General features: G+C 37.9%; 1 protein-coding gene across 4 annotated transcripts; it reads right to left on the bottom strand.

Moving 5' to 3' along the window:
- Window positions 1–349: 349 nt before the first annotated feature.
- Window positions 350–19,311, bottom strand: LOC124860784 (integrin alpha-6-like). 4 transcript variants are annotated; one of them, XM_047354353.1, is made up of 25 exons: window positions 19,105–19,311; window positions 18,912–19,033; window positions 18,024–18,103; window positions 17,361–17,625; window positions 16,805–16,924; window positions 16,478–16,691; window positions 14,128–14,324; window positions 13,855–13,943; window positions 13,654–13,781; window positions 7,666–7,755; window positions 7,504–7,568; window positions 7,171–7,310; window positions 6,929–7,075; window positions 6,707–6,828; window positions 6,452–6,608; window positions 4,742–4,822; window positions 4,580–4,659; window positions 4,420–4,494; window positions 4,223–4,325; window positions 3,948–4,124; window positions 3,763–3,864; window positions 3,539–3,649; window positions 2,377–2,481; window positions 2,166–2,291; window positions 350–1,046 (listed from the first exon to the last, which is right to left on the bottom strand). In XM_047354353.1, exons 1-25 carry the CDS (start codon window positions 19,278–19,280, stop codon window positions 966–968), a joined length of 3,153 nt encoding a protein of 1,050 aa, XP_047210309.1. In that variant the 5' UTR covers window positions 19,281–19,311; the 3' UTR covers window positions 350–965. The 4 variants fall into 4 exon arrangements, with proteins under 4 accessions (XP_047210309.1, XP_047210312.1, XP_047210313.1 ...); XM_047354356.1 differs by having other exon boundaries at window positions 17,565–17,625; XM_047354357.1 differs by lacking the exons at window positions 18,912–19,033; window positions 19,105–19,311 and having other exon boundaries at window positions 16,789–16,924; window positions 17,565–17,625; window positions 18,024–18,105.
- Between the last annotated feature and the right edge of the window lie 1,303 nt (window positions 19,312–20,614).

Raw genomic sequence — 20,614 nt, 5'->3', positions numbered from 1 at the left:
AACAGGAATCAGGTCTTAAGTTGAAAATATGGTGCATCAAATGTTTTACTAAATGAAAAATGGGATTTTAATTTGCTGCAAACAAATCCCAGGTGGTTATTCATTTTTAGATTTTATTTTGAGTTAGACCACTAATTAGCTGTTAGCTCAACTAAAGACTCATGCTTCAAGAATATTTCCCAATATGTCAACCTAAACAAAGACGCTGAGAGTCTGTTGGTTGGACCTTTGAAGAAAACAGAAGCACTGGGAATTTAAAAGAATGTATACATGCTGCCAATGGACACTGCTGCTGAACTGGTAAATCTGATTTTAACAGAAAAATAAATGCTCCATCATACAACACATCCACTGTCGTCAACAAAAGCAAGACCTTTTTATTTGTTCCGTTTTAAAAATGTTCATTCTGAGCCAAACCTTTTGTCTCCTTAATGCCAGCAAGTTGGACGTTTGGAACAAGAACCTTTCAGCAGAAGCAGTGGTACTCATGTACATTGTTTCGCCACACACACAGTATTAAATCACATGACAAATTAAAGTATTTTAATGATGTGCTTTTGATGATCAGCAGCCAGATAATTGAGTGGCAGCATCCGGTCTATATGTTAAACTTCAAAAACGTCCTTCAGTCTTTGATAACTTCTACAAACATTCCTGTCGAGGTGAAAGTTCGGCACAACTTTTTTAATGTTGTAACTGTTTTTTGTTATCAAACCAGTGATATCTTCATTAAAAATCTGAAGGAAAACGTTTGCCTTTTATTTCACAAAAATACTTGAAAGCACAGCTAAAATAATCTGGATTTCTGAATATAATTTATATATTCTAGATAGTACATCAGAGCAATTGCACATTTATACTGAGGTTTAATGTCTTACTTTTATTATACTCTAAAAGATGCAGCAGAGGATAATAACATTATCGGTTTGAGATCATCTTGTCAAACCTTTGAGACATCACTGCTTTTAGCCTTTGAGAGGAGCCATCTCTGCTTTTTGATCATGTGACTGTTTGTTTTTATGGGCGAGGCCGCGGATGCAATCCCGCTGAAAAGAAAAAAAGAGAAATCAGAATGTTACATTTTTAACAGTGGTGTCCAAACATTTTGTCAATCGTGAAGTTCAGAGTACTTGTGTGCCACAGAAATGTTTTAAATTGAATACGCCAAAATAATTTTGTAATTATTGTATTTTTGCCTATTCAACAATAAACTAAAGCTGACAAGTAGGGTGAAGACATAACGCACAAGTCGCCGGGATAAAGAAGTACCCAAGTCTGCTTTTGTGGATGTTCTATTTACGAAGTAAAAGGAAAAAAAATGTGCTTAATAGACAACTTTGTGTCGTACCTTAGACAATTTTAGTTTGTCAAACGGCTGCGAATGGACCACATTCTGCGCTTTGAACACCCCTGATTTAAAACATTACATCTACATTCAAAACCTGTTAATATCTACACTGACAAACCCATAATCAAAACCTAGGATTCTTTAAATATTTATTTTTTTAACTACATTTTTGCAAAATGTAGTGCTCTGGCCAAAGGTCAGTAAATAGTTATGATTGACACTTTTGCATATTAGTTACATTGAGAGCAAAATACAGCAAAAATATCTCAGTCAGTTTCTACCGCTTATTCCATAGTGGGTCGCGGGGGAGCTGGTGCCTATCTCCAGCAGTCTATGGGCGAGAGGCAGGGTACACCCTGGACAGATCGCCAGTCCATCGCAGGGCAACACACAAACAACCATGCACACACTCATTCATACACCTAAGGTCAATTTAGAGTGACCAATTAACCTAACAGGCATGTCTTTGGACTGTGGGAGGAAGCCGGAGTACCCGGTGAGAACCCACGCATGCACAGGGAGAACATACAAACTCCATGCAGAAAGACCCCGGGCTGGGAATCGAACCCGGGACCTTCTTGCTGCAAGGCAACAGTGCTACCAACTGTGCCACCGTGCAGCCCAGCAAAAATATCTATTTTATGAAAGCCTTTATAGGTTGAACTGAGTTTCCAATCTAAACATTATAACTGAACAGTTATTGAACTGGTGAAATAAAAAATTAAATACTAATACACAAATGACATGTTTAAACAGATTTTTCTAAAACTGGCAGACACAAGCTAGATTTAAAAGATTTATTTTTATTAACTGTTACCTTCCATAATAAGTAGACAATAAAACCCAAACACAGCAACAGAGACAGGACTGTCAGGAAGATGATCCACCACGCAACTTTGGTCAAGAATTTAACCTTTCTTTCAAGGAACACCGTCAGCTTTACCTGAAGATAAAATTAAAATGTAAACAATGTATAGGCTTGGTACTAATTTTTCATTATCAAGTGTCGTCTGATAGGACATGCTTGCCTGAGTCACCGGTCTTATTGATTTAAGTCCAATATTCTCAAAAGAGCTGCTTAGGCTCAGAGAAGCTTCCACAACAATGTCGAGGTAATTCAAGGAGCTGTAATCCTAAAGAAAGAGAGAGAAAACATAACTAAACAAGATTTTGGAACTATACTGATCATGTAAAACAAGAATAAATATGAAACATAAAAATTTGTTTGAATAGCTCAGACAACCTTAATGTCAAACTGCCACATACTTTTGCCACATTTTACAGGTGACCTATGGAGTAAAATCTAATTCACAAGTAAATGTTGGCATAAACACAGACCTGATAAAAAAATGCACAAACTAATGACATTTTGTTAGCAACTGTGGTTCTAACTGCATTTTATCACCAAAAAATATCATATTGAAGCAGAGTGAAGGTCAGGACTGTGGAGAGCACCACTCTCATGCACATTTCCTTGTGCAAGTCATTTAATCAAAATTTATAGAGCACTTTTCAAAACATAAGGTAACCAAAGTACTGTACAGCAGAATAAAAAAAAGAAAAACAAGATAAAATAATTATGAGAAAAGCAGTAAATGATAATAAAATAAACAATAAAAGGATAAAGACTGTGCAAGGACTGGCCTACTAACCATGTTCTCTGGAGTTAAATGCCAGTGTAAAAAGATGAGATTTAAATTCATTAAGAGTTCTGGTAGACATCAGAGAAAGAGAGAAACTGTTTCAGCTGGGGCTGAAAAGGCTCTGTCTCCCCTAATCACAAATTGAGTCCTAGGAACCACCAAGAGCATTTGATCTTCTGATCGCAGAGCTCTACCAGTATGTAGGAGCCCAGACATATAAGGAGGTGCCAGATTGTTGGGCAAAATGCACAAAAAAACAAAACAAAAACACCACTGGCAAGTGCTCAGACATATTGCTGGAAGATTAGTAAAAAAAAAAAAACAACAACTCAACTTTGCATAACGCACTCCACAAAATGTGTTCAGTGTCATTTTCATGCAGTATTTATGTGAGGCATCAAAATAAATTGACAACGCTCAACAGCGAATTTGAAAAGAAGTCAATTTGGTCTTTGCACAAAATTTGCGCATGAAAATTAGGTTCTGTATAATACTACATGCGATTTCGCTTTTATCTGATCTGGTTATAGTAATTAAATAAAAACACCTCAGCCAGCGTTGTGTTCCAAAGGCGAGAGTGCAGAACTACCCTTGCAGTACTGTCAAGACCCAGCAGGGGGCAGCGAATCTGCACGCACCCCATTCCATCAGAGCAAGTCTGAAACAAAGAAACATTCAGAGACTCTACATAAGCAGGATGCCGTTACAAAAACAGCTACAATCTGTTTTATTATTATACTTTGCAACTTGAGAACAGTAAGACTTTCTCACCAAAGTTTTGTATTTTCTTCTTGATGGAATAATTGAAAGGCCTTCAGTTGAGGAAGATTCAAGTTTAGCTTCACGTCTTTTTCTGGGTGGAGCATCCCAACCCTTATTATCAAACATAATCCGATTTGACATTCAGCATAAGCATAGATTAAAATTAAAGTATGACAAATTGGGTTGTTCATTACCTTCACTAGTTTGAGTGGGTTGACCTCATCTACAGGTGTACAGGGGACAGTGTGAACTCCTTCACTGTGTATGTGAACCAAGTACAGAAGCCATTTTCCTACTGAGTTCTCTTTTGGCCAGTTGATGTTGAGTGATGCATTTGCAAAAGACTTCAGTGGCCTGCCCAAGTTTGTAATCTGCAACAAAAAAAGCATATAGTCAGTCTATGTGTAGCCAGGCACATCCTGGCAATAAAACACATTTTACAGAATCTTAGAAACAGATGTTAGCACACCCTGAATTCATATTGAACTGATGGGCCGATATCATTTGCTGAATTTATGGCACTTTCCCCCTTCATAATATCACCGAGGGAAACTTGTGAGGGCCTGAGTAGCCTGATGTAGAGAAAAACAGCTTGATGTTCAGTATCGCTTTCTTTCTATTTGTTATTCCAACATATTTAAAGATGCAGTTGCTGACTAGACTCACCCATTTACTTGCAGCTCCAGCTCAAAAACCACTTTGGCCGAAGCCTCAATCAGCTGTATCGGCTGTACGCTTGTTCTGCGGCACAGAAATAAATTCATGATCATTTTCAGTTCAGAGATCAGTAATAAGTGTCAATTTCCACCCTGATCAGCCTACATACGTTTCAAGCTGCAGGGTAACATTGACAACCGTTGTATTCAGTGAGATGCCAGAAGTTGTTAGCATGATGTAAAATGTAACCTGGATGGAAAGCAGGAGGCAGAAAAAACATTTTTTGTATTTGATGACAATGTCATGAGGGGAACCGGGCAACGCCTCTCACCTCAGTGTCTCTTCGGAGAGGATTTCCTAGATCACAGTCTATCAGCGTTCCATTGCCATTAGCTGTGCAGCCGATGTCTTCCTGAAGATTAAAAACACTTAAAATACATAAATATGCCAAACAGCTGAACTATTCTTTAGTATTCCTGTTTTAGAAATACTCTGGCTTGCAAAATAATTCAAAAGTTATCCCATTTTGTCACGTTTTGACCACTAACCTTCTTTTTAATATATATATTTTTTGTTTTACAGATAAAAATGTCAAAAGTGTAATGTGTCTTTACATATGAAGCCCCCTTTATCATGATAACTCCAAATAAAGTCCAGTGGATTGGTGCAATTGTTACTGTTGCCTTGCAGCAAAAAGGTCTAGGATTTGAATCCCAGCTTGGGGTCTTTTTGCATGGATTTTGTATGTTCTCCCCATGCATGCGTGGGTTCTCGTTATGCATACTCCGGCTTCCTCCCACAGTCCAAGAACATGACTGTTAGGTTAGTTGGTGACTCTAAATTGTGAGTATAAACAATGGATGGATGAAAATCCAGCGGAATCATTTGTCTTTAGAGGTCATCAGTATAAATCCAACTGTCCTGCAAAGGCCTTAGAAGTTTGTTAGAAAACATTTGTAAACAAGCAGGATCACGAAGACCAAGAAACACAGCTGACAGGACAGGCAACAATTGTGGAGAAGTGTAAGACAGAGTTAGGCTGTAAAAGAACATTCCAGGCTATGAGCATCTCACACACAGCACTGTTCAATCGACCATCTGAAAATAGAAAGAGTATGTCACGGATGTGAACTTATAGCCGTCCGCAACAGGGCTGGAAGGGATCGCATTATTCAGAGAAGCAGCCAAGAGGCCCAGGGTATCTCTGGGGGACCTGCAGAGATCCACTGCTCAGGTAGGAGAATCTGGGTATTGGGCAGCTATTGTCCAATCCACAAATATGATCTTTACAGAAGAGTGACAAAAAAAAGCTTTTGTTGAAAAAAAGCCATAAGAAGTCCAGTTTGAAGTTTGCCTCAAGCCATGTAGGGGACACAGCAAACGTGGGAGAAAGGGGTGATGCTGTTCTTTAGCAGACACATGGAAGATGGTCAGAGTTGATGGGATGATGGATGGAGCTAAATAAAGGGTAATCCTGGAAGAAAAGCTGTTAGAGGATGCAGGAGACTTGAGTCTTAGTCAGAGGTTCAACCTCTAGTTGGACAACTACTTTAAACATACAACTTGAGTTACAAGGATATGGTTTTGGTCAAAGCATATTTAAATGTTAGAATGGTCCAGTTAAAGTGGAGAACTAAATCCCACTGAGAATATGTGACAAGACAATTGGTGTTCACACTTTCCATTCAATTTGACTGAGCTTGAGCTACTTTTCAAATAAGATTTGCAGAATAGATGTGTAAGCTGGTAAAGACACATCCCAATATGCTTGCAGCTGGTACTTGGGATGCATGAAGACAAATTCCTGCCAATGTTTCTGATTTTTGTTTTTGTTGGTCTAATGTGATTTATAAGGCTTTTACATTGTAATGTTTGTGGTTGTAAGGTGACAATGTGAAAAGGTTTGAGGGGTATGAATACTATTAGAAAGCCCAGTACTGTGTGTGATAAGAAGTCTGGATTAGAAATATATGGATGATGTTAATTCAAACAAAACCGACACAAACTGCTTTTTATTCCAATGGACTAAGTTTATACTCACCTCTGCTACACTAAACAAAACTGATGAGTAGCGCACTGTATCTGGGAGAATGATGACTGAGTGACACTGATGGGCATCATCCCCATTTCTGTTAGTCACAGTAATCTCCAAAGCAATTTCTTCATCAGAAGGAGTGATGACAGCAACACCTTCATCTCTAAAAATGTAGTAAAGCCCTAGTTAAGTTTACTCTTTGCTTCAAAAAAGTGAGTATTTATGTACATTTCATTTATTAATGAAGATATTTCTGCTTACCTGACAAGTGATTTAAAAATGTTTCGGTCATTTTGTGTCATTTTTGAACAGAACTTGTAGTGTAATTGTACATTGCTTTGGCAGATGTTGTCGCTGCCACAACCCTGATTCATTAGAGTGATCTGGAAAAAAAGATAATAGTAAAGATAAAAGTAAGTGGTTTCTTTACTGCATGCAAGTTTTTTAATGCAAGTTTGAATACACTCTTTACTGCTGCTGTACCTCAGTCACAGTAGTGCTCTGTTGATAAATGTTCAGGACAGGATACATGTTGGACTGATCTGAACTCACTGAGGTTGTCTCCGTGGAGTTCCACAAAGACACCGTCACAGAGACAGGGATGCTTCGCAGTTTGTCGACGATTTCTCTCTGAAACGGAAAACTTCATTTTAGTTCAAACTGTCTCTCTTCAGTGTTTTAGGCAAAGCTACTTTATTGTAAACTATGATTCACTGAAACAGAACCAGAAGTTGGAGCTTCATACGAGTACAGATTTGTTTTCGTTGTGCAGAGAGTTCCAGTTTTCCTTGGGAGGAGCCTTGGAGGATCACTCTGGGTCTGGACCTTTTCTGACCAAAGTCAGCCTCGAAAGTGTAGTTGAGCACTGATAAGTAAAACACAAACACTATTAGATGACTTAGTATTGCTCTGCTAATTAAGTCAAAAATAGAAGCACAGCAATTAAAAAATAATGTTTTTTATGTACATAAAGTAAACCGCTCTTTAGAAATAAAAAAAAACAACCTTAAATTTAGTCATGCAAACAAAACAAACAAACAAACAGTAGGGACACTCACTCAGGTTTGGGTTAAAAGATGCTGGATGTGACATGTAAGTAAAGCAAGCCTGACCTGCAAAATAACTTGATGTTTGTGTAAAGATATATTCGATTAAAAGCCAGTCGGCAAGCAGCTGGAGTTATAATCTGGATTTTGTTTTTTTCGTTGGCATTTGCTTACCACGTCCGTTCACTGCACCTTTTCTTCTTTATATCTATTTGATTTGGTGTTATCTGAAGAGAGGAGCTCAGACTGACCACTGGCTTTGCTCTGTGAAAGAGGAAAGATAATTTTAATTGAAAACTAGCATAAAAAGTATTTGCTCCCTTACAGATTTTTTTGTTTTTTTGTCACACTTAACATAAACTGGGTTACAGGCAGAAACACAGAAACCTTGACCAGGGAGGTATGCAGGATAGGCTACAGAGTAGACATCAGGAGAAACCAGTGGCAAGCAATGAAAACCAGAGTTTAAATACTGAGTGGAGTGGAGTATGGACCAATGAACTGAGGAGGCTAATCAGGGAGAGAATCAGGAGCAGCTGGTGGAAGGGAGCCCAAAGAATACTGAGGAAGAGTGACTAATAAACACAAATGAGCAGAGAGTGCAGGGAGGAAACAGAAAAACATCTAAATGAATTGGAGCAAGTAAACGATGAGAATAACTAAAGAAAATTAACAAGGGGGAACCAGATCTATAAGGAAAATATAAACTCAAAGTAACACAGGAATCCAGAAAGTAGTATAAACACAAGAATAAATCATGGCCTTGATCCAATATAAACAGTAACTTGAAGGACACAGACAGGGAAGTGCAGGGAAACCAACAAAGAACCAAAACTCAAAACCTAATAATCCTGACGATATCGAATGAACATAAAGCAACTAGCTTTAATGATATATAAAAGGCCAAGGCCTGGGTAATAAAAATGTTACTTTATATAAAAAAACAGGTATATCATTAAAAACCAATATTGGAAATGTTAATAAGAATATGCTAGTATTTAACTAGAAACAACTTTTAAATCCTTCTCTTAAGTTTAGTTTAACATGTAGTTTAGTTTAGTTTAATATATAACCCACTACCATTCTTCGGTACTTGCTTCCACGTCTCTGCCTGCTCAGACGCTTTTCTCCTAAGCTCCCTGCTTGCTTGCATTCTTTTACTCCTAACTTTTAATCTCTTAGCCAAAATTACGGAAATATTGGGCTAAAACTACTTCTTACCAGCGACTCCCAAGGATTATTATTATTTTTATTTTTTTCTAAAGGATTTTGATGTTTTTATAAACGAACCTGAAAGAAGGACAAGTTGACGCCAGCTAATCACCACAAAATACCTCCCTTCACCACAGAGGACTTCGACAAACTTTTACAGAAATTGGCTGTTTTGGAGATGAAAATGTGGAGTGAATGTGGAGGTGAATATGGGGTACAAAGATGATTCAACTCTGCTTGTGATCCCAAACAGTGACAGCCAGCTCAACAACTCAGCCGGCAATCAGAACACTGAGAATAAACCTACCGGCAGACCCCTCAGGCATGTTTTAGGGGCATGCCCAAAAAATCAAGGTGGACAACTCACTGGAAGATCTCAGCAATTAAATAAATTAGAATGGCCAAAATTACAGAGAAATGCCCCCGTTTCCCCTGGGAAAAGGAGACTTCGACAGCGAGCTGCTGTCACAACAACTGATAGGAGTGAGAAATAATGGACTTCTCCTCCAGAACAGATTTGCTCCACTACAGAATGAAAACCAGGAAAATGATCCATCTTCTGAGAACAATAAAAGGTTTGAGAACAACCTTCCTTCTAAACAGTCTCCTCCTAAATTGCCAGAGAAAAAGTACCCCACCAGACCAAGAACCCTAATAGTGGGCAACACAGCTGTGGATGGGATTAAAAACTTTTGCCACAAGAAAAACCCTGAAGTTATGATTGGTACCAGTAACGTGGTGTCCGATATCTCAAAGAATATTCTTGCAATCACAGAAAAGAGCCCGTCTCTAGAAAACCTTATTATACACTGTGGAGCCATGGATGACGTGGCTAAGAAAAAAATCAGAAGGATTGAAGGAGGATTTCACTCGTCTTCTGAATATTGTTGGAGGTCTCAATATCAAGGTGTTTCTCAGCGGACCCTTTGCACCGATTTTCTGTGGAGATGAAATTTTTTCCAGACTTCTAATGATTAATAAGTGGTTGAAAAAAACATGTGCTGCTACACCTGTGAACTTCATCAACAACTTCAATATTTTTTGGGAAAAAAGACAACTCTTCAAGCAAGATGGTTTCTGTTTGAACAAGCCAGGAGCCAGATATCTCACATCTAATCTCTTCTATTCAGTAAATAATCCACCAGCAGCTTCAACGTTCAGCAGAGAACATGGAATATCAACAACAATGATAATGCTGCCTCAAACAGCTCCAGCAGAAACAATCAGCCAGTTGGCTGAGAAAGAGAGGTCATCACAAAAGGTCTCCCCGTCAAAATCCACAGAAGTGGACCCCCCCCATTATACCCCCATCCCCCCAAACCCAGACCCAGACCGACACCCCCGGTAAACCCCCCTCACCCCAGACCCCGACCCAGACCGCACAGAACTCTCCCATCTCCCCACTGAGCCCGCTCTTTGCTTTACTGGATTCTGATAACATGAAAGGAGCTCTTAAAATCGGGACCCAAATGGCTCTGACATCTTCTCCATTCAGAACCCCCCGTGGCCGAGGCCCTGCTACTAAACCAACATCTTCCAAATGTTACAGACCTCCACCACTTCCTAATCTATCTCCTCCTAATCAGGACCTTCAAATCACTTCTCTGTGATACAATCTGGGCCCCAGTGGTAACTCTATCAGAAATGAGCATTTCCTGGAAAAACTTGGGCCCCTAATAGGAGATAGTTGTAAAATCTCTGTGGTTATACGTGACAGAAAGTACAAAGCCAAAGGGATAAGAGACAGAAATAACCAATCAAAAAAAAGCCATAAACTGTCAGGTACAACCAGACACAGAGTTAATATCAAAAACTAAGTCATATAAACTGGGTTTACTGAACATTAGATCTCTGTCAGGAAAATCATTTTTAATCAATGACTTCATTACTAAACATGATCTTGATGTTATGTTTTTAACAGAAACGTGGTTACATTGATTTAATGAAGCTCCCGTTCTGATAGAAGTGACACCTCCGAACTACAATTTTCTTTGTGAGAGCAGACAGCAAAGAAAAGGTGGAGGGGTGGCCACTTTGTATAAAGATTTATTAGAGTGTAAAAAAGTATTTCTCGGCAAATTTGACTCTTTTGAATATTTGGCTCTCCAGGTAAAGAGCCCGGTCCGAACCCTGTTCTTCAATATTTACAGGCCTCCTAAGTCCAAAACAAACTTTTTTCAGTGATTTTAATGAGTTTTTATCTGTGATATGTGTTGATTATGACTGTTTAATTATTGTGGGAGACTTCAACATTCACATGGACAATCCTGAAGACAGAAGTTCAATAGATCTATGTGACACTCTTAGAAATTTTGGTTTGACTCAACATGTTAAACAGCAAACGCACAAACAGGGACATATTTTGGACTTGATCATCACTAAGGGTCTAAACATTTCCAAGGTGTCTGTAACTGATGTTGCCCTATCTGACCACTTTTCTGTTATTTTTGAAAGCATCATCTGCAATGACTCAGTTTGCCAAAGAGACATGATAAGAAAACGTATCTTTAAGGACGGTGCTCCTGAAACCTTTAACCAGATTTACTCTTCTACCTCCACTTTGCCCTGTAACACTGTAGATAAGCTGGTAGATAACTTTCATTCTAAAATCTCAGACATCATTGACTCAATTGCTCCAATTAAAGTGAAAGTCGTTTCTGGGAAGAAAATGTCTCCGTGGAAAAGTGCTCCACCAGTCAGAAGTGAAAAAAAGCTTAGTGTCGAAAAGCTGAACGCAGGTGGCGAAAGACTGGACTCCAGGTTTACTATATTATCTATAAAGAGAGACTATACAAATATAACCTACAACTGAAAAATGCAAGGGAATCCTTCTTTTCTGAGATCATCAGCAAAAACATTAATAATGCTCGTGCATTATTTAACACGGTCGACAGGTTAACAAACCCTCCTGTAACTGTAACATCTGAACTCCACTCTACCAGGGCCTGCAATGAATTTGCTAAATTCTTTACTGAAAAAACCCAAAAGATCAGAGGGGCAGTCAGCACATCTACATCAACTCCAGTACCAATGTTGTCTCCAACTAGAACTGATTTTGACAAAATTTCCCAAATTCACCAAATAAACTGCAAAATCTTAGAAGAAATCATACAGCAACTAAGATCTTCTTCCTGCTGTCTAGATGTTTTACCCACAGCTTTCCTTAAGAAAGCTTTGCCTGTAATAACATCTGATTTAACACAAATAATAAACACGTCCCTTTTGTCAAGTGTTTTCCCCCAGGCCCTAAAAACAGCAATTATCAAACTTCTATTGAAAAAGAGCAACTTGGAGAAGCTGCTACTACAGAACTACAGGCCTACATCAAACCTCCCCTTCATCAGTAAGATTATTGAAAAAGCTGTGTTTAAACAGTTAAACAACTTCCTAACAACAACCAACCGCTTTGATGTCTTCCAGTCAGGCTTCCTGCTCACCACAGTACAGAGACTGCTCTGGTCAAGGTGTTCAATGACATCCGTATAAATGCAGACTGTGGAAGAACCACAGTACTGGTATTATTGGACCTTAGTGCAGCATTCAACACTGTTGATCACTCCATTTTATTAGAGCGCCTGGAAAACTGGGTTGGCCTTTCTGGTACAGCACTCAACTGGTTTAAATCCTACTTGAAGGACAGGTACTTCTTTATGTCAGTAGGTAACTTTACATCAGAGACCACAAAAATCACATGTGGCGTTCCCCAAGGTTCCATCTTAGGTCCCATCCTATTCAATATCTACATGCTCCCCCTAACTCAGATTTTAATAAACAATAACGTAAGTTATCATAACTATGCAGACGACACACAGCTATACGTTATGCTGTCACCAGGTGACCATGAACCCATTCAAGCGCCGGGTAAATGATTAGAAGAAATCAATGCATGGATGGGCCTAAATTTTCTTCAGATGAATCAAAACAAAACTGAAGTAATAATCTTTGGACCAAAGGAAGAGCGTTTAAAAGTTAGCACACAGCTTCAGTTAATACAGCTAGAAACCACCAGTCAGGCTCGAAACCTGGATGTTGTGATGGACTCAGACCTGAACCTTCAGAGGCACATACAGGTAGTAACAAGGTCGGCCTTCTATCACCTAAAGAACATCTCCAGGATTAAAGGACTAATGTCTCAGCAGGACCTTGAAAAACTAATTCATGCGTTCATCTTTAGTAGAATTGATTACTGTAAATGTGTCTTCACAGGTCTGTCTAAAAAGTCGATCAGACAGCTGCAGTTGATCCAGAACGCTGCTGCCCGCGTCCTCACTAGAACTAAGAAAGTGGAACACATCACCCCGGTTCTAAAGTCGCTCCACTGGCTCCCTGTAGCTCAGAGAATAAACTTTAAAATACTTCTGTTAGTCTATAAATCACTGAATGGCTTAGCACCAAAATACATTACAGACTTGTTGTCAGTGTATCAACCACCCAGACCTCTCAGGTCTTCTCGCTCAAATCTACTCTGCATACCCAGAACTAGAACCAAACATGGAGAAGCAGCTTTTAGTTCTTATGCTCCACTAATCTGGAATAAACTGCCAGAAAACTGTAAAAGCGCCGAAACTCTAAGTTGCTTTAAATCAGGATTAAAAACTTATTTGTTTAGAGTGGCCTTTGACTGTGCCATTTAGGCAAGATTAGTTGCGTTTTCAGTCCAATTTTCCTTTCAATTTCTTTTCCATCATTCTATTCTCTTTATTTTATTTAACTTTTTTAAATTACCTCTGTTGTTTGATTTTATCATTTGATTTGTTTTTCTGAGTCTGTATCTGTGTTTATTTGCTTTGTGATTGTATTGTAATTGTATCTACAGCGCTTTGAGTGTCTTGTTGCTGAAAAGCGCTATATAAATAAACTTACCTTACCTTACCTGAAAATTGTGTTTGTTTTAAGTTAAGAAAATCAAAAGTAAAATTTTAAGTATTCATAAAATATTCACAATTATACCTGAAAATAAAAACGTGGTCTGAAAGTGATCCTACAGCCACATCAGGGTACTGATTGTTATCCATGTCCAGGTTACCACTCAGAGAATATCCAAATAGATTCACCGTCTTCAATCCTGGTGAAAGTATCTGATGAAGGAAAGTAAGATTAATGTTGAGATATTTTGAGTTTATATTTTGATAACAATTTAAGCGAATTCACCTGTGCTGGTTTTCTGTTGATACCCTCGGGTGACCCACAGTAAAGATAAACTCGCCCAGAGTCATCATACGGTGCCCCCACTGCAATATCTGTTGGCAAAGATAAAATCTTCACTTCATTTTAACTTTAAAAGCTATTCTCCAGTCAGGAGAGATGAGTCTGTCAGGTGTATGATATCTATTGCTGTTGAGCTACAGATAAAACCTGCTTCAAAGCAACTTTACCATGTCTCAGTATGCTGAAATTTAGGATCAAAGCATAAAACATCACAACCTCCATAACCATCCCGGTTGATGTCTCCTATATTTTCCACCGCAAGGCCAAACATGGACTCCTTGTTCCCATGAAGTTCGATGGGAACAATTTTCTCCCAGTGTTTTCCTTTGGTGTTAATAAAGATGAAAACCGCTCCTCCGATCATGCTGTCTTTCACAAAGAACTCTGGAGCTCCTACAGCAAGATCCTCCCACCTGCTCAGACCAATAATACACAACAATTTCTAATCAATGCAACAGAAAGAAGACCACTGCATGTCTCATTTTTCAATTTCATATTAACACTTTGCTTTCTAAATCCCCAATCAAAAACCATTGTTATTACAATGTGGAAAAAGAAATTGAGGCTCCTGTAGTTCTAAAAATATTGTTAGAAAGAGAATGCAAACTTAGACTATCGGAGCAAATTAGGCATTAGATGGGAAGCTGTATAATGGATGTTTATAGTAAGACTTCAAATTAGGAAATCCAAGTAAAATTCATGAATCCGTTCATTTTTAAAACGTAATCTAAACCTTTTAAGTCTAGAGCATTTTTGTCACTTCCAACGATTCCTAAGACATAAACAAAGTTGAAGCCTAAACATACTTTACTGATTTTTATTAATTAGAGTGTCAATAAACTTTTTAGTTTTTAGTTTAGTAATCTTGTTTCCATGGGGTATCGATGTGACATTAAACTGAGGTATTACCCTCTTAGCCACTCTTCAAAACAGGAAAAACAAGAAAACAGGCCAGAATTAAGTGGATCTTCATAATTTAAGAAATAGCTACAAGAATACTATAAAAATAAATGGATAAACAAAGGTGTATTAAGATAGATATTTACCTTGACACCATTCACAGGAAGGAGGATGTAAAAGATCAAAATAAATATATTTATCTCCTAAGTGCACTATTGCAGAACTGTAGCAAGGTGGCATTGTTTTGGCCACAAAGTCTCTATAAAAATATCAATAAAATGAATATGTACAAAATATGGAGCGCTGTTTCATTCAAAGTTAAATTAATAAATAAATAAATAAATACTGCTATTGATAAATTATTAATAAATATTCCATGAAATAGATAAAGATCCCCATGAAATAAAACTAAATAATTGTTAAAAGAAATGTTCATCTTATTTTATTTATTCCATTTTAAGATTTTTTAAATTTACTTAAAGATTTATTTATTTATTTCATAATGCAGTTTTATTTTGTGACACTTTTATTTTGTAAAGCTACTTTACGTATTTCAGTGACTTTTACTTTTTAACCCGGTTTTTCATTTTAAGCTCTTTTTATTTCATGTTCTTATATTCAAATGAGGGGGCGGAGTTTTATCTGTGGGGCGGCGCTGGGACAGCAGGGCGGAGCTCAATGGCTGTGGCCTGCAGAAGACAGCATGCCGGAGGGACCCAGGGGATTCTGCGAGGATACCAGAAGGTGCCAGACCGACTGTAAAAGCCTGCCACGGCGGTTGCCGCTGTTTTTGTGGAAGCTGTTAGTGCAATAAGTCTTCGTCATCCTTTTAGCATGTCATACACACACATAGTGATATTTATTTCCCATCTCAAGTAAATACAGCCACATTATGTCATGGGTCTAACACTGTATATTAAATAATAAAAAATAAAAACATCATCATTTAAAAGTAACAGGCTATAACAATAATGACATCCCGTTTGCTGATAATCAGCATTGGTTTCCACAAAAACAGCGGCAACCGCCGTGGCAGGCTTCTACGACTGGTCTGGCACCAGGGGAGCCAGCCAGGGGGACTCCCTCCGGCATGCTGTCTTCTGCAGGCCACAGCCATTGAGCTCCGCCCTGCTGTCCCAGCGCCGCCCCACAGATAAAACTCCACCCCTTCATTTGAATATAAGAACATGAAATAAAAAGAGCTTAAAATGAAAAACGGGGCTAAAAAGTAAGTCATTGAAATACGTAAAGTAGCTTTACAAAATAAAAGTGTCACAAAATAAAACTGCATTATGAAATAAATAAATCTTTAAGTAAATTAAATAAATCTTGAAATGAATTAAACAAAACAAGATAAAAATTTATTTTAACATAATTATTTAGTTTTATTTCATGGGGATATTTACAAAAGGCCTAACACATTTCGTGCATGTCTGATTATTGATGCAAATATTTGTTTATGGTGCCAGCTCAACAAGAAATAAACCAATCTTCTCTGGTGAATACTTCTCATACTTCTCAAATATGACCCTAATTATAGCATCATAGTTATAGAATGTGATCTGTGGATTAATAAGATAAAAACTGTAGAACCAGGTGGTACAAAAAAACGTAATAAACCCTAAAAAAGATCTCTTAGGTTGAGTTTTAAAAGACTGAAATCTACCCATCATTATTAAGATCCAGCACTGCCACATCGTAACCAAAGGATGAGGCCAGACCCGGTCCTGACAGAACCAGCTCCACAGAGAGATTTCTCCTGGCCACAGGGTCCGTCTTCAGGAATGCCACCTGGCCGCTGTAACCCCCTCGGGGAGCTCCTGATACGATTGTCAGCTCACCCTGTTTGAGGAGGGCCATCCCAGAGTCTACAGAAAACCCTGCAGAGCATGAAAAGAGGCTGTTTAACTAAAAAGTTACACTTAAAAGCAGATTTTAGTGTTTGTGAAATCATCAGAAAAGTCAGAAGAAACTGACCATGCAAGAAACTGACCCAGGTAGCTGTTTCTCTGGAGAGGAATGAGTTTGTGGTTAAACTGTTCGATATCTCCAGTTTCACGAGGCTCTTCACTGTCGAAGTCCAGGTCATCCAAACGCTCCATTCGTACAATTCCTTTGACAAGCACCATATGAGAATATTAAAATAAAACAAAATAAACATTATAGGTGAGAACATTTTGAGTAGAACTTTAAGAGTATTACAACCCTTATAATGCATCCTTATTTTTCTTCGAGACTGCTAAATAATTTGAATTAAAAGACCATAAATAAATAAAAAGTAAAACAAAATAAAGCTATACTTTAAAACGTCAACTCTGCATTTCAATATCATATTATGATAAAGTATTAATGACTTTAAAGATGAGTGCATCAATAGGAACAAGCTTCATTATCAGCAGAAGGATTCTTTAAAACTATATATGGGAAAATACAGAAATGTATTAAAATAAATTGGTAAAATTCAATAAAATCCTATTCAAGCTTATTTATTTTTATGTGGTATACATGCAACACGTTTACTTTTAGCACGCAGGGTTTTTTTCCCCCACCTTTCCACTGGTAAGCTCCTGGTGCTCCAATTAGCAATGAAGTGTTATCCTTTGCAAAAGATGCTCCATGACCCTGTTGGCAGTATGCGAACCACTCATGGTCCTTTTGCCGTCTACTCAGGTGTTCAAAGTCACAAACTACCCTCCTCCACCTCCTTTCTTCCTCCCCAACTTGCAGGTTATCTCCTAATAAGTAGCACTGACCAGTAAGTACATGAGGGACGTAGCGGCTTGAACTCCCCTCCTGATATCGGTGAGCACAAGCCTGGATGGAAATGGTACAAGTTTAAATGTTACCTGTATCTTTTTTTACATTTATTTATGATCCAAATGGATGGAGTTCACCCAAGGTGCATGGATGATATAGATAATAAACCTTATGTTATACTGGTCTAATAAAAAGGTAAAACTTGACATGTTTTTTTAGACAAAAGGAAAACTTGGTGTGTGCATGGTGTGCCCTGATGGTTAGCAAAGTAGGAACAAGAGTGACACCAGAGCGTAAAGAAAAACGTACACAGAAGAAAACCAATGAAAGAAAACAAAGCTGATCTTAACATAACCCAACACTCACCGATAAAATCTCAAATCATGAAAAGCAGAAGTCAAGAAGGACACACACAACCAAAACTACAGACTATGTTTGTTTAATGATTTTCTTACCAATACGTTTTTACCAGGACCTTGACTTGTGACTTTAACTCCCATCCACTGGTTGTTTATGCCTTTACTAGTGAGAAATTCTGGAAAAATGACACATTGAGTAAAATGTTAAGCTTTTGCTTCCTTCTGCCCCTTCTCAAACTTTTGTAAAATTGTTTTTGTTTATATTATACATGTTGAATGGCTACGTTTTCTACATTTGTGATTTTTTTCTACTTTTTTATATACTTTTATCTTATTCTCTTTTCTTTAAATGTTTGAGAAAAACATTTAATCCAGCAATGTTGGTGTCAGTAAATTAATAAGACCAAATGCAGAAAAAATACCTCAAATTCCCAAGAAAAACAAAATTTTAAAACTTGGCAAATTTTTATTTTAGATATACAGTATTTTGATTAATAGTTTGATCCACTTGTTCAGCCCCTGGAGGTTGTGCCTCCTCCTAAATAATCACTCCACTGAATAATTGTGCTTATCCTAACAGGTCTAAAATAGGAATTTTATACCTGGTATCTGAATCTAATTTAATGTCAGACAATGTGAAAAAGGTTGTGTGTCTTTTTAAACAATATATGCAAATATCTGGTTTCAGATTTATGGGGAGAAAGTACTATCACGACAAATAAAAAAACTCACTAATTAATTAACACACATTATTCCTCTTAACAATGGACTCTGTTCTGGCCTTTTACAACATTTTGGAATTTGTGAATTTTAGTCACATTGAGCTCAATGAAAACCAATGTTGGCATTTTCAAAAAGATAATTTTCTTTGTAAAAAAAACACAAAATCAAACATGGTCAAAAGTTTAAATTAGTTTTATGTAAATCAAATTCTAAACAAATTTCAGCAGACATGACCTATTAAGGCAGCGTAGATAAACTAACCTTTATTGTTAAACTCGATGGGTTGACAGCGGTCAGATGTTGAATTCAGATCACAACTGTAAACAACTCCTGTAACATTCACTTGATTCTGGTGTTTTGCACGTGGAGCTCCCACAAGCAATCTGATAGGAAGAACAAAGCAGTAACATACATATTTGATTTAACCCAACATCAATCAAGCAGTGTGACTCACAGATTTCTTCTGGCAGGGCTCAGCTGTTGGTGGAAAGCAACAGAAAATCCAAACAAAGAGCCTGGATCTCCTTGTTTTAGCAGAACATTCTGGGTGTCCAGGTTGAATGCTGCAACATTTAAGACCAGAAGACTGTAGACAATCCACAGGGACACCATACACCAATGTTTAGCCATGATCCTGTAGTCTGATTTCACTCATTCTCAAACTGCGCTGTCAGAGAGTACACATGAATCGTAAACCCTTAGAAAAGGGTTAGGTCAGGTGTGAATTGCCTTACAGAGCAAATAGAAAAACAAGGTGTGGTGGCTGGAGACCTATCTTTACAGTGACAAGATTGTCACTGGCTTCATAGCTGATAACCTTAGTTAATATGTATCAATATTTATTGTGAAGCAACTTAAGCTCGAGACACACTCGGAGAGCAGATGTTGGTTGGATTGCGTTTGACAGTTGATCATGGCTAAATATCTGCATACATAGCGTTCAGTGATTATTCAATAATTACGTTGCTTTTAGCTAAAATCTTATATTTGGCCAGTTGGGAATTAAATGCTTCAGTGAGATCTGTTTTCATTGTGCAGAGTACTACCTGTTCTTTGTTTGTTTTTTTTTCAAAATAAATAAATAAATAAATGATAACCCTTTACTGTTACCATGGCCATATAACTATAACTGTTTTATAATTGTTAATATTGTTTGACTTCAAGAACTAAACCACAGAGAAAGAACTCTCTAAACCAAACATTCGACAGGCTGGGAGCACTCTTGCGGCAAGCTCCTCATCCTCCTCCTCTCGCTGCTTGCTCCTGCATGGGGTCGTGCCCGGTCTTACCCGATCAGTTTTTGGCAGACCATGACTTTAGGGCACCCTATAGTAGGCCAACAGTGCCACAAAACGGAACTTTTACCACGCATCTGGTTAAAATGTCACGCAAAAGAACTGCGTAAAATACAGTGAAAATCCCATTAAAGCGCCATTTAATGCGGCCTTTTAAGAGCACCCACTGAACAGCAAAAAAAACCCTGTGTTTTTCAGGTCACTGAACGCCACTTTTTACGCCCGATGGTTGTTCAATGTCCTGAAAAAATGCCGTTGTTTTCGCTGCTTTGTGAAATTTTTTTTTTGCCGCCTAAAACGACGTTCTGATATTAAGCAGGTCCGTGCCCACAGTCTTTTTATCCAATCAATTTAGACTCCTGTCATCGAACAAGTAGAACTGCAGACCCCACTAGGCTAATTCATAACAGATCAACTGTGCTGAAAAGAGAGCTAATGTTTTTATTTTCTGATGGATTTCATATATTCTGTAGCACTCAGTGTCAGTGTTTGCTTCTGTAATCATCTCAATATTAATTTTAATGTCTTTAAAGTCAAAAGCAGAGAAAAAATATACACAAAAAATACACATAACTGTCTGAAAGTGAAAACCGACATGCAATTTTGAAATCCTAGTTGTAGCTGTAATACTTTTCTCCTCCACCAGATGGCACTCGAACGGAAGAAAGT

This window comes from Girardinichthys multiradiatus, chromosome 23 (assembly GCF_021462225.1).
Source record: "Girardinichthys multiradiatus isolate DD_20200921_A chromosome 23, DD_fGirMul_XY1, whole genome shotgun sequence".
Classification (NCBI taxonomy): domain Eukaryota; kingdom Metazoa; phylum Chordata; class Actinopteri; order Cyprinodontiformes; family Goodeidae; genus Girardinichthys; species Girardinichthys multiradiatus.
The sequence above is the reverse complement of the archived record's forward strand: the minus strand, read 5'-3'. Positions and strand labels throughout refer to the sequence as shown.

Bases quoted from the DNA above. Each gene is read 5' to 3' on its own strand.
- LOC124860784 (XM_047354353.1), bottom strand. From the start codon at position 19,280: ATGGCTAAACATTGGTGTATGGTGTCCCTGTGGATTGTCTACAGTCTT. The intron at 4,495-4,579 runs GTATGTAGGCTG...TCTGTGCCGCAG, and splicing joins GTTACCCTGCAGCTTGAAAC to AACAAGCGTACAGCCGATAC. The intron at 4,125-4,222 runs GTGTGCTAACAT...TTTTTGTTGCAG, and splicing joins CAGTTCAATATGAATTCAGG to ATTACAAACTTGGGCAGGCC.